Source organism: Arvicola amphibius, chromosome 7 (genome assembly GCF_903992535.2).
Source record: "Arvicola amphibius chromosome 7, mArvAmp1.2, whole genome shotgun sequence".
Taxonomy (NCBI): Eukaryota; Metazoa; Chordata; class Mammalia; order Rodentia; family Cricetidae; genus Arvicola; species Arvicola amphibius.
In genome coordinates, this window is record NC_052053.1 from 135241947 (window position 1) to 135255414 (window position 13468).

Sequence of the window (13468 nt, forward strand, 5' to 3'; positions counted from 1 at the left end):
CACTGAAACTCAATTTGTTGACATCTTGTTCTATTATTCATTTAGCCTATTTGATGTGTTCTCTGATCAGGAAGTATAAACATGTTTGGGAATCCATACCTCCTTTTGGGGTTTTGTTTCACTGGCATAGCTGGCTGGCCATGAAGGTCATCCCTCACCCCCTTTGCATTGAGTAGCTCCATCCTACATCATCACCCCATTAATGGATCACTTTAATACCCAGGGAAATCTAGAAATGTGGAATCCATTCTAACACTCATGACAGTTTTATTAATGATCGTCCAAACCTTAAAATAACCCAATCAATCATCCTTCACCTGGAGAATGGATAAAACGTGATGGACCCAAATGATGTGGATGAATTTCAAAAATTATATTGAAAGGAATATCATGTGCACCATCCTATAATCTGCTAACTCCAGAGGAATAAATCATCTTTATGAATCTCCAATTCAGCTCAGTTTTTATAGCTTCAGGGCAACCACTCTGTGGATCAACCTATTCTTTAAGGCAATGAGTAATAAGTAGAAAAGTTACTAACACCCGTGGCCCTTACCCATTAAAATACAAGTTATGAAGACCCAAATGGCTGCTAAACACCAGGTCCGGTGCCGAGTACAGGATACCTACTTGTGAGTTACTGACCATGGAGAGCTCACAGTCTAGACCCATACAACGTAAGCTTTGCCACTGTTCTAGGTTGCCCACTAGAACTAGATACAACCCTACTGCTAAAGACACCAGGACACAGAGATAATCAAGCTGGAGCTGAGCTGGAAACCACTCTATTTGCCAGTTCTTATCATGTTGAAAGGTGCGGCATAAACAACTGGAAAAGTCATTCACAGTCCTAGAGGTCTGTGAGCCCTAGCAGTACCATATTAACCTGCCAGCAAGGCTGTGCCCATGATGCAACAGCGGCAATGACTATCACAGGGGTAACCAAATGCTTCCTGATAGGATTTCAGGCCTGCTCCACAAGAGGGAATTCACTCCTAGGATAGAAAATCTGGTCAAAAGCCTGTGTCTGGGGAGCTCAAAGGCTCTACAGGGAGCCGAATATTGTCCTGCTATATGGACATGTCGAACTTCTAACACTAGCTCTGCCCACAACCTGGTCCATCTTTTTCCTTTGGAAGAAAAAGAAGTCAAACTTCTCAACACGCTACAGGTCAGTATGAAGTCACAAAGCTCCATGTAGGCTAGAAGCTGTCTCAAATGTGCCAGCTCATTCCTGATCACACATGCATTCCCACCAGAGTGACTGTAACACCACGGACAACTTCAAAACTACAGGAAGCAAACTTCATTTTTTCCCCATAAATGTCTATATGCATCCTTTCTTATTGGTTTGTCTTTTCAGATTATCTTCAGTAGTGCAGAGAAATGACCAGTTTTTACAAGTCCCTCAATAAGCGGCTGAGAAACACTGAGGTGGGTCCATGCCAGCTGTAAACAAGACTATTGTAAAGGCTGCTTCCAAGGGCAGAAGGCTTTTCATTTACATTAACATGTTCTCTCTCTCTCTCTCTCTCTCTCTCTCTCTCTCTCTCTCAAACACAACTTTAAAACTCACCCATAAACCAAAAATCAAAGAACAAACTTACCAATCTGTTGTAGGAGACGGAATGTTAGGGAGCTGTTTTTTCCCAGCAAACAAACAAACAAAAACCACGTTCTTGACCAGCTTTTAAAGTTCACAGTACTTTTTAAGTAGGAGAAATAGCCGACTTTAGCACACACAGAGGGAATGGATACTGGCTGAAACATGAACGACTGCATCTGTAGTGCCCGAGTGCCGGAATAAAGCAGCTTTGCACTAACCACAACAGGAACGACGTTTACCAAGACCCAGGGAGACACAGGGACTGAAAACTGCCGGCATGGGGATGCAGTTCATCACTGGGGCCAGGTGTGCCTAGGGGCCCACGAATGCAGCAGAGGAATTTTCAAGTGTTTGTAGGACAGACTGAAAATATAAAGGATACTAGGTATTTTTTTAAAAAATCCTTTTGTAAACACCAGTTACTGAGTTATAAGTAAGCTATGGAACAATGGCCCATTTTCTCATGACCATTCGTCTCCCACCTCCATGGATCTTCTTCATGCCCTGCACCCCAGGTGTGGAGTGGTTATGACATGAAGGTAAAGGAAATGCTTGGTTTGCTGCCTTCACCCCATCCTACTTTAGGCAGCCAAGGAATCATTTCCCTTTTGTTGGGGAAACCACAAGTTCTGCCCACAGAACAAAGACCCTCAGGCGTGGCTCCATTGTTGTGAGGATGGCAGCAGCAAGGATGAAACAGGCCAGACAGTCTGGGTTGGTTGCGTTAGCACTCCCTAATAGCAGAACTTTGGACCAGCAAGTCCCATCTCTAAACCAGAGAAGGCAAAATAGTACTTGCACCTCTTGAGGCTGCTGACCTTGGACTGACTGATGACTGTGGCGATCTTTATTGGAGACCAATGCTGTTCTTCCAGGTGCTTGGATTACGACAAACATTATCAACTGAACATCTCTCCTTTCGCCTTTGTGTAAATGTTTTTTTTGGCACATTTCTACTTGACAGTGTGATGCTCCAACACTGTACAACTTCTCATCCCTTCCTCGGGACAAAGGCTAAAGGGGTGCTAGAGCCGGCCTGGCTGTCTGCCGGGCGGGCCCCAGTTCTCAACTGTTCGAGAATTTTACGGTAGCGGTGCTCCAACAACTAAAACAGCTCACCAGACCTTGACTGTATGATCGCCTTGCTTCACTCAGAACACCTTTGCTAAATGTCAGGAAGCCAAAGAGTAAGGATGGCCTCAGGCACAAGTCTGCATGCTGTTCTAAGTCCGTCCTGGGGGAACTAAGTGCATCGTGTATTAACTTCCCTGAGAGAAACACGGGCAGTTTAAGCTTGCCATTCCCATAGTTCATGCAAAGCCTTGTTTTGTGTCTAGTTTACGTAAAATGTTGCTGTAACTCAGGAGGCTTCTGTGATTCAGGGGGACAGTGGGGGCTTACAATACTTCTTTGTTTTATTCCATTCTTATACGCAAAAGGTCAGCTCAGCTTAAAAGATCGCATGTATTTCTCATAAAATTATGACTTGGGAAGCACATTTTCACTCTGAGCTGTTACATAATTTCCTGTACGCAGCATGTGATGCACAAACGCTCCCTGAGCTGAAATGTGTGCTTCTCTCCATGAATTTCCTGGCAGGAAGAATTCTATGGATTCATGGCAAGCACCTGTGGGATGGCCTTCTGCTAATGTGCTGCTTTTATTGGTTAATAGAGCTAGGCAGGAAAGCCAAACTGAATGCTGGGAGAAAGAAGGCAGAGTAAAAGAGACGCCAAGTATCCTCCGCCAGAGACAGATGCGCCAGAACCTTGCCAGTAAGCAACAGCCATGTGGCGATACAGATGACTAGAAATGGGTTAATTTAAGATATAAGCGCTAGCTAACAACATGCTTGAGTGATTAGCCAAGCGGTGATTTAAATAATATAGTTTCTGTGTGGTTACTGAGGGACCAGGTGGGACAGAAACCTCCGCCAACAGAATTCTACTTTAACATCTGCTGTACAACCAGCTATTTATTAATTTACCATATTTTCTGCTTTCTCCCAATGATTGGACATTCTACAATTTAAAAATTTATGCCAGAAATCCACATTTTTTTCCAATATACTTTGCGCTTCCTAACAAAAGATACAACTTTCTGTGACTATTCCTAGCTCAACACTGGGAATACGAAGATCCTTACGCTGCTGATGCCAAAGACTCTGAGCAATGAAGTTTAGGAAATGGGTAGCCAGGCAAGGTGCCCTGGACAAGGCTCTGGACTGTGACCACTGTAGTATTCTGTGCAACACTAGACTCCCTGTCAGGGCACATCCTAAGGGGACTGCTAATTAGAGCATAGTTCTAAGAAATATTATGCCAACTCCTAGTGAAGTATTAGGTATTTATTTGATGTCTGAGCAGTCTGTGGATCTAGGCCAAGAATGCTAAACATATCTTAACCAAGCACATTATTAAATGCCACATCAACTGTCTTTCAGAGTAGAACATGCTGGGTGGTGATGGTGCACGCCTTTAATCCCAGCACTCAGGAGGCGGAGGCAGGCACATCTCTGTGAGTTCAAGGCCAGTTGGTCTACAGAGTGAATTCCAGGGCGGCCAGAGCTACACAGAGAAACCCTGTCTTGAAGAAACAAAACAAAGCAAGAACATGTCTAAAATACCAGTCAAAATTTGAATTTCAAATGACATAAAATACAACTTGCTAATAAATTACTATTTCTCAATCTTTGTGTTTTGGAAAATCGCTATATAATTTTAGGTGAAAGGACAATATAAAGTTTCTTCAAGACTGTGTAGCCAATGGTCTACCCCATAAAAGGAAAAAATTCAAATTCAGCTAGTTTTAACTATTCAGTAGCTTATCTATATTCTTCAAATATGACTGTTCAACTTCTAATTGAAATTAAAGAACACAGAGATTATAGAAACAAGACTGTTGAGCAGGCATTTTAAAAATAACACATATTACCAAGTAAACTCAATGAAAGTGTTTGTTAATACTTTATTAGTATTTTCTAATGGACAGAACATAACACAAACCAAATAAAAATTTTAATCTTTTTAGTTAATAAAAATAACTGACATTCTGATGATTCCCCCTTGTTAGAGGAGGAGAGCAGTGACAGAGCAGGTAGGCACGGCCGACATGTATGTACAGTGATATGCACAAAGACATTTTCTAACAAACCCAAGGATGTGCTCTTTAGTTTTCCCTTATAATACAGGAGCCATGCTCCCATAAGCAGAATTTTCTACTGATAAAAGAACTTCACAAGGAGTGACAAGAAGACTTATAAAACAAGTCCTTAATTAAGGTGCAGCAACAACAGAATAAAGTTGTTGGATTAAGAAGACAGAACTATAGATCTCAAAACATTAAAAATGTACTTATTTTACAATTACTCAAATAAACATGCATCAAATAAAAATATTGCACAAAATTAAAACTGTGGATCATGAAATTTAGGTTGTTCTTAATTTTTTTAAATCGGTATACTTTTAGGTTACATTTAACTGTTTGATTTATTTTTTCCCCAAGAATCTGCAGCAAAATCTTATAGTGATCAAACTGAAATATTCAAGAATTTTTTGTTTTAAATTAAGGCTAACGAAGTGCATCCATTGGTCAATGGCATGACTGTTTCCAGGAACTATATAGAATACCCCTAATTATAAGAAATACTCATCTGAGTGCTACATTTAAAGTCATACAATCAGATTTTAGGCGAACGAGCTGTGATGGTTTCTATGTAGTTATATATTACTTGAAAAAAATCAGAAAATCCAAAAGAATGATTAATTTTGAAGGTCCTTGCCTAAAGGCACTACTGACTTGAAAGCATTCAGAAAACTCAACATGAGAAGACATAAAGCTTCTTCGTGTATGCTCATATGTGCAATAAATGCCCAAGATATAACAACTTTATTACATGTGGCACAATGTACTTGGCGTCTGGGTTAAATACACAGCTGGACCAAGTCACTCTATAGGTAATCCGCAGCCATGGCATGGCCAGTCTCTCCACGGGAAAGCTCAGGCAAACAGACACGCGACCATCTGACATTTCTGCTCCTGAAATATAAACTCTTCTCAAAAAATTATCTTAAAAATACTTGCTCAAATGGTTGTGTTTTCACTTTGTTCTGTTTGGTATGGTTGCAGTTGTCTTGTAGGGCTATCAGGAGCATGTGCATTTTATATGACCTTTTTTCCCCTGGTTAATGGTCAGTTCTCTCACTTTACATAGAAATGCATTTCACATGTTCACACTAGGCTCTTGCATGAATCCTTCTGTATATACTAAGATTTATTCATGTAAAAATATAATTGGAACGGGCAGGGACATGTATGAAGATCACTGCGCTGGTGGCCACACTGGCTCCCTACGGGTGTGTCTGACACATCCATTTAAGCCTGGGGTAGAGGAAGGGGCAAGGGCAGGACGTATGGTGAGCATAAGAAACAGTTCTCCCACCAGAGAAACAGGATCTTCTCTTACTTGAAAGTTGCAAGAAAAGGATTCTACTTATGCAATTCTGAAAGACATGCAACACGTTCTGAATATATGCATAAGAGATATGCAAAACAGCGCTGATGAACACCACAGAGCTTTGCAGGAAGGCTCCCCTCTGTTCGCAGGCTTTCCTGGGTGAGAAGGATCTAAGTGAAAGCAAGACATGGGTATACTGTCCCAATCTCAAAGCTCCCAAATAACTGGGACATCAATACTTTGTCTGACCTTTACTGTAAGCACCCAAACGTTCTAACACCAGGATACTGGCTCGTGGTCTGAAAAGTAGCTTCACTATTTTAAGGTTTTAGTGTTAAATATTTGTAAAACAAAAGAGCTGTATAACCCAAACCCCTAGTCATGGGAAGTATTTAAAAGTACAGAAATCCTGCATACATGGGATATGAAGACTTCTCAATGGATAAATGGGGAACACCAAGAAATGTAAAGGCTTCAAAACTGGAAAAGGTATTTTACTTCACTGATATATAAAATTATATTAGGGAGTTAAATGTACACACCAAAGGGTTTTGTGTACTAGCTTTATTTAGAATTTTACATTATGCGAAATATAAATAAAAGCATATTTTAAAAAATAGTACAGTTCTGTTTTCATTATTTATTTTCATATATGTACATATAGTAGAATTAGGCATTTGTATGTTTACATAGGACTATAAGCTCATTAATCCTTTGATTTGCTATGTCGGTAGTTACCTAAGGCATGTCTAGATCATATGATTAAAGTTATCATATGGTACCTTTTAATAGAGTACTGTTTAAATCCCCAATTTTTTGAAGAACAGAATGAATTTGGCAGTTCTTACAATAAATAATTCCTCTTCTATATAATCAGTAATCTGTTAAAAGATTTTTAAAAAATTTGAACTTATAAGAGAGCTACCACATGCTTCTTCTGCACAGAATGCCAAAGGAAAAGGAGAGAGTGGAGTACCATAAGAGCAAGCTGAGCCCTTAGAGCACATAAAAATCAACGGAGATTTATACCAATGAGGAATAAATCCAATCAAATTCTAGTTTTGATTGGTTCTATTTTATAGCGCTTTACTTCACACGACCAAACTGTAATTCTGGGGGAGGGTTATTCCTACACTAAGGGCGTCCTGTCACTTTTCCCAGACCTTGAAACAATTGTTCTAGAGATGGCTCACCTGCTGACCCACGATAGCAGGATGCTGACAATGGCCCACAAGATCACCGAGGGGCACAGCCCTCTCCAGCCACACCGCAGTGTGCACAGTTAACAGGCTCACTGGTGACCTAGGACCCACTGCTTGTGCTTCCCCAGCTCCTGAGAACACTCCGGCACTTCACCACTGCAGCTCCTGAGAACACTCCGGCACTTCACCACTGGTGGAGAATGTTGATTCGTTTGGAACAAAAGAGACCAACTCCAGTCTTGAATGAGATGGGGCAGTATCCTCTCAATGTTGCAAAGTATGCACCAAATCATTTAAGACACAGGATTCTTTCTTGGTAGTGGCTGGATTCCAGGTGAGAATGAGAAGGCCCAGTCTTGTGGATGGACTAGGGTGTTTGGAGACACGGAGAGACTGGTGTAGATGCAACAGTACGCGAGTCACACCATTAGTCCTGGAGAAACACACACCAGGCTTACAGGCTGGAGCGTCACCTTTTCTGTAAAGAAGGCGCTTGAGTACTTTGAAGTTTCTGTTTATATTTCTGCATCTGCTTTGACCTTGAATGAAGTTTGTTGAAAAGTTCCCGGAATTTATACTGTGGAAATAGGGTTTCTAAAAAGCCTTCTAAGAAGACGTACACCATTCTCCTGTTTAGCTGGTTGTGCTGAAACATTTCAAAGACACGAAGAATACCTTTCCGTGTGGTCTCTGCTCCAATGATGTGCTTCAGCTCATCTGTACGGAGCAGAGAAAATACACATGTTCATTCCACAGACAGAGGAAAGACATGCCTATATCACGATCAGGAACCAAGAATCTAAAGAGCTAGAGCAGAGGGAGATGTGAACAGTAGACACCCAGTCAATGGTGAGCACAGCACCTGCATCCAGCACCGCCTTCCTACACTAGAGACAGCACAGCACAGGAGCGTCAGAGCCGAGCTCACAGGTTCCGGATTAGAGTCACCATCCTATCTCTGATCTCCCGTGGAATACTCACGAGCTTCCCTCACCCCCATGAATGAAGATTTCTAATAATCAATATCCCTATAGATGTACAGATGTGTACGATTTTAGTGGAGATGCTCACGGTGTGGAGATGCTTACAGTGAAACAATAAGAAAACGTCCTTTGGACAAACAATGACCGCAGCTGATTTTGTTCCTTGGGCAGGACAAGGATAGGGACAAGGAAATTAAGGATTATCCCGGACGAACAGAACTTCAAAAAACAAATAAGAAAGAAGTAAATAAAAAGTGGTAAGAAATGAGGGTAGAGAAACGGGACTGGGGTTTAGAGTTCTGGCAAGAGAAAGAATAAAAAAGTTGCCAGGAGGTGGTGCCCTTCACCTTTAATCCCAGCACAGGGGAGACATAGGCAGGCGGATCTGTGAGTTTGAGGCCAGCCTGGTCTACAGAGTGAGCTCCAGCACAGCCACAACTGTTACACAGAGAAACCCTGCCTCGCAAATAAAAGCAAAAATAATGAAACGTTGTCATGACTATGAGGCAAGTGCGCTCAGAGCTTATGTGGACAACATCAAATTACCACAGACAGAACGCTGGAGAGCTGTCTATGAGCGTCCTGGAATTATTCATAAGTGACCCCAAAACAAAACCATTATTTTGCTATTAGAAAGGAACAGAAAAATTTAGCAGTTTGCAGACTTAAAATGCATAATATTAAATAAGCAATAACCCCCCCATGTTATCCCTCATACGTGGAATCTAGTCATTCGTGTGTGTGCGTGGGGGGGTCTCATGTCAGCTAGGCGGGTCAAGTGTCACGAATGAAAAGCACACGCTGTGATGCCCACTATATGCACTGCTTTGTGCATGCCAGGCAAGAAGTCTGCCAACTGAGGGGCTTCCTCAGCCACACTCATGTCTGTCCTTAAAAGAACAACAAACACAAGGCTGTCCTACGCCGTGACCGACAGTCCATCCACCTGTCAAGTTCTCTTTACATAGTTCTCTGAACACTTCAAAGCAGCAGTCAGAGTCCTGCTGCTAACTACAGATCTGGGTGGGCAGGGCTGTTTCAGAGGACGGCTTGGAGGACTGGTTAGAGAGGACACACAATGCCAAGCGCAGTGCCCAGCAGATAGGAAGTCATTGTCTGGTAGTCAACAGAATAACAAAAATGATGTCAATATCAAAAAGTAATGTCAGAAAAAATACAAATACATCAAATTTTAATTAAATGTGTTCACTCACCTGGCATAATTGCAAACAATTTTGTTTTTCCTGCAATTCTTGTTCTCATTCGGATTGCTTTATCTCTGCATGGAACAGTTTCCGCTAAAATGCCATTGGGCCAAAATGCATCTCTATTTAAGAAAATTAACATTTGTAAAGAGTTTCATTTTGTAATGACAATAGTTGAAAACATCATTACAAACTACTAAGAAATGAAAGATTCAAAGCAAGACAGCATTAGAATTTTATATAGACAAATAACAAGCATCATCCAAGAGCAGGACTCATTTGAAGTATCAAAGAATATACACACAAAGTAGCAGAAAAATTCTGGGCCCCTAGTACTTTGCAAACACTAATAAAATGGAAAATGTGGATCAGCACATAACAAAGCGAGCGCCTGCTAAGCAAGCATCATATACAAATCCACCCACAGCACCCTGAACCTGGAAAGCCTAGCAGCTTAACAGCTAGTCTGTCTCGGCTATGCCATCCCAATCCCCACCTAACTCAGACAGCGGGAATCTCAAGTTGATGTCTACAGTGTATGCCACAAACAACTTGTTCTCCATCTTCTAGTGGATTTCAATCCTGCTTCTTGACGTTAGTTCCAAGGGACCTGAACTGAAAAGGTCTGGAGGAACGAGACTCTCCAGAGAGCCAGAGTCTACCTTCTGACCCCAGGCGTCCTCTCAGTACTGCCATGTGCTGATACACTAAGCCCCATCATCACTGTGGACATGCCTTCAGAGAAATCATCTTAGTGAGAAATACAGACACCTTGGCTATATAGAGATCAAACCATCTTTGCTGTGTGAATGTTCTACATGCTAAGACAATCCACTCATCTCTGGAGAAAGGGTCCACCCATAGCTAAACTTCTCCTGTTAAGTACAATCTACACTTAAGGCTGAAAATAACTAAAATGAACAGGAGCTCCTGTACCCTGTCTGTCTTCACAGATACAAGGGGTAAGCCATCCTTACACGTGAAGGACAGCTGTCAGGAGCTCCTATCCCCGTCTGTCTTCACAGATACAAGGGGTAAGCCATCCTTACACGTGAAGGACAGCTGTCAGGAGCTCCTGTACCTGTCTGTCTGCACAGATACAGAGGGCTCCCTTCCTCACTTGCTTTCTGTGTTGCCCTGAAGAAACTGCATCTTATCTCTCCCTCCTCAGCGACTGGCGGGAGAGTGGTCAACACATTTTGGAATATAAACATAAAAATTACTGTGTCAATGTTGTTTTATTTGTACTGTCCTCATTTAAAGATTAAACCAGTGTCAGATACAATTTTCTAAAATCCTCACTGAGTGATTTCTATGACAAAAAATATTACACTTTTGAAACAGGGTTTTCAAGTGCCCAGGCTGGCACCTGAATTCACAACATAGTCAAGGCTGATGGCTAACCTCTGATCCCCTTGCCTCTCCTCCAAATCCCACCAGACCCAGCTTTCTAATACTATTTCAACAATCTTAAAGCTATTCTATGAGATAAAATCTCAGCTATCACTTTAATCATTTAAAAAATGTTTTCTTTGCACCTTTGCAAAGTTTAGAGAAGTCCATAGCTCCACAGGACAAATGTTTGTCAGTTATCATGTGTGCATATACATCTGTGTATGTGCTGGGTGGGGTGGGACATGGGCCACAGTGCAGACACAGCGGCAGATTCGACTCCTCCTTCCACCTCTGATCTAAATATCTCAAATATGTTTATAATTCTCATGTGTCTTTGTTCAGCAAGACTAGTGTTAAGACCAGGAAAAAAAGGAAGGTATTAAGTTAAAAGACAATATATGTACAGCAATTACATTCTGACTATATGGAAGAAGCGTCTTAAGACATACCTGAATCGCTTCACCGAGTCAGCTACCTGTTCGGGTGAGGTCATCCAGTCAACATGGTCAACTATTTTTCTGGAAGTAAAGAAATCTGAATGAGCAATCTTAAAGTCTTAGCAGGCAAATAAAACTACCACAGCCTCACAGCAGCACTGAGTGGGGAGACGCTGCTTCTGAGAAGAGGAGCTAGTGGTCTTAAAAAGTTCTGAGGAGCAAGTCCCTGATCATGACTGAGCCATTCCCTTACGGAAGTGAAGTTTAAGGCTAGTCATCAGGCTCTCCATGGGAAAGCAGGGAGTGGCTACCTGTTAATGGTGTCCCCATATGTAGCTCTAATCAGCTGCTGCAGTAAGTTTTTGATATTCCTTCGCAACCACTGGTTTCTCTCTTTTAAATCAAACACTTCATCCATTAGAAGAAGCATTACCCGAAGTGGAATATTGTCATCTACCTGGAAAAAAAAAAAAGGGAGGAAAACCCAGAACAACTGGTGAGCTTCAGACTGAACGACATTTGTACTGAGCAAACATCACCACTGGAGACGCCTTCAGAAGCTGAACAGCATCTTAACTCAGGGAAAATAGGCCTACATATGACAGTTCTACATACTAGAATTTTATAACCCTGCAATGTTAAGTAATTTCTAAGGCTAGAATTAAAAAAAAAAAATTCTTCTCAAAGTAGATTCATGATGATAATCTTACAGAAATATAAATTAGTTCTAGCTTTTTGCAGTCTGGCAACATAATATTAAAATTGAAAATATTTTTTCATAAAATAAAAATATTTTGGCTGGGCTATGGTAGCGCACACCTTTAATCCCAGCACTTGGGAGGCAGAGGCAGGAGGATCTCTAACTTTGAGGCCAGCCTGGTCTACAGAGCAAGTTCCAAAGATAGCCAGGGCTACACAGAGAAAACCTGCTTCTAAAACAAAACAAAAAACCAAAGAATTCTTATCATCTATATTTAACAGCTGAAACAGAAAAGGAATATGTTTTGTTTAATTAATGCTTTATATACAATTTTTATAAACAAACATATATATAACGATTTTCAGGAAAAAGTTAAAGTACAACCCAGTAAATAAATAAGCTATTGTTGTAAAACATATAATTTTTTGGAAATTTTATGCCTTAACTGGCATAGTTAATATTATGCTATTAATATTAGCATACTTCATATAATTGGAATAATTCATTAGTAAATGCAATTAGCAAACCTAAAGGAATGTAATTAGTACACCTACAAGTTAATATAATTTTTAGAAGACTTTTGGCATCACATTGCTCTCTTTAGGCAGTTTTATCTTACTGGTCTTTTTCTTGTACATTATGATTTCCAATTTTATGTTTTTATGGTTTTGTACATGTGTGAACTTCTTGTGTTTTTTCTTCTTAAAAATTCTGGGTCTTTTTGTTTGTTTGTTTGTTTTTTATGTGTAGCCCAGGCTGGCCTTAAACTCGTGATCTTCCTGCCTCCATCTCCTTCAGCAAATCCTACTGGTGTGCACCACCAGGAGTGCCTGCTTGTCTTCTACAGAAAGAAAGGACACAGGTGGTAGAACTGGGCGGGTGGATTGTGGGAAAGGCTGGAACAAGATGGTGGAGAAAAATGCAGGATCAGAATATGCTATCTGGAGAGTTTTTATCAATTAAAAAAGAAAAAATAAATTAATATACTTTAATCATGAAAGTCTTCAGCCAAAGTGCAAAATAATAGAAACCAGTTGGAATGCTTCCACGTGAAAGTTATGCGTGCCAGTAGAAAGCAGATACTGACTAAGAACCATATGTAACTGCTGGCCATCTTAAAATTTCCAGCAGTCTGATACCACTTTCCTGATCAATTGCGTACCTTAAATAATGAGAAAAGGCAAAGATTTTACATTCTCACTCCTGTGTTACAAGCACCGATTAGTGCAGTTCCTATGCCACAAATGTACAGACTGTAACTTAAATACAGCAGAGGGAAGAGTGACACAGTTCATTACTGTGGTAGAATAAATACTGCTAAATTATCTGAGGAAAACAACATAAGTCTGAAGACATTATAAAAAACATTACACTATAAAATCCACCCACATAGTAAAAGATGTTACAGATAATACACATTAAACTCATGAAGTATTCCAAAAAATCTTGAAGCAAAAATAATAATAATCAAGACAGTTTATTAT

At 40.6% G+C, this 13468-nt stretch overlaps 1 protein-coding gene across 4 annotated transcripts in view; it reads right to left on the reverse strand.

The window, feature by feature from the left end:
* Positions 1-4553: 4553 nt before the first annotated feature.
* Positions 4554-13468, reverse strand: part of Snx13 (sorting nexin 13) — a 99372-nt gene continuing 90457 nt past the window's right edge. For all 4 annotated transcript variants that reach the window (XM_038337728.2, XM_038337727.2, XM_038337725.2 and 1 more), the window contains exons 23-26: positions 11596-11741; positions 11297-11365; positions 9462-9574; positions 4554-7981 (exon numbers count right to left, since the gene is read on the reverse strand). In XM_038337728.2, coding sequence (XP_038193656.1) covers positions 7734-7981; positions 9462-9574; positions 11297-11365; positions 11596-11741 — 576 coding nt within the window. In that variant the 3' untranslated portion in view covers positions 4554-7733. The remainder of the gene's footprint in view (positions 7982-9461; positions 9575-11296; positions 11366-11595; positions 11742-13468) is intronic.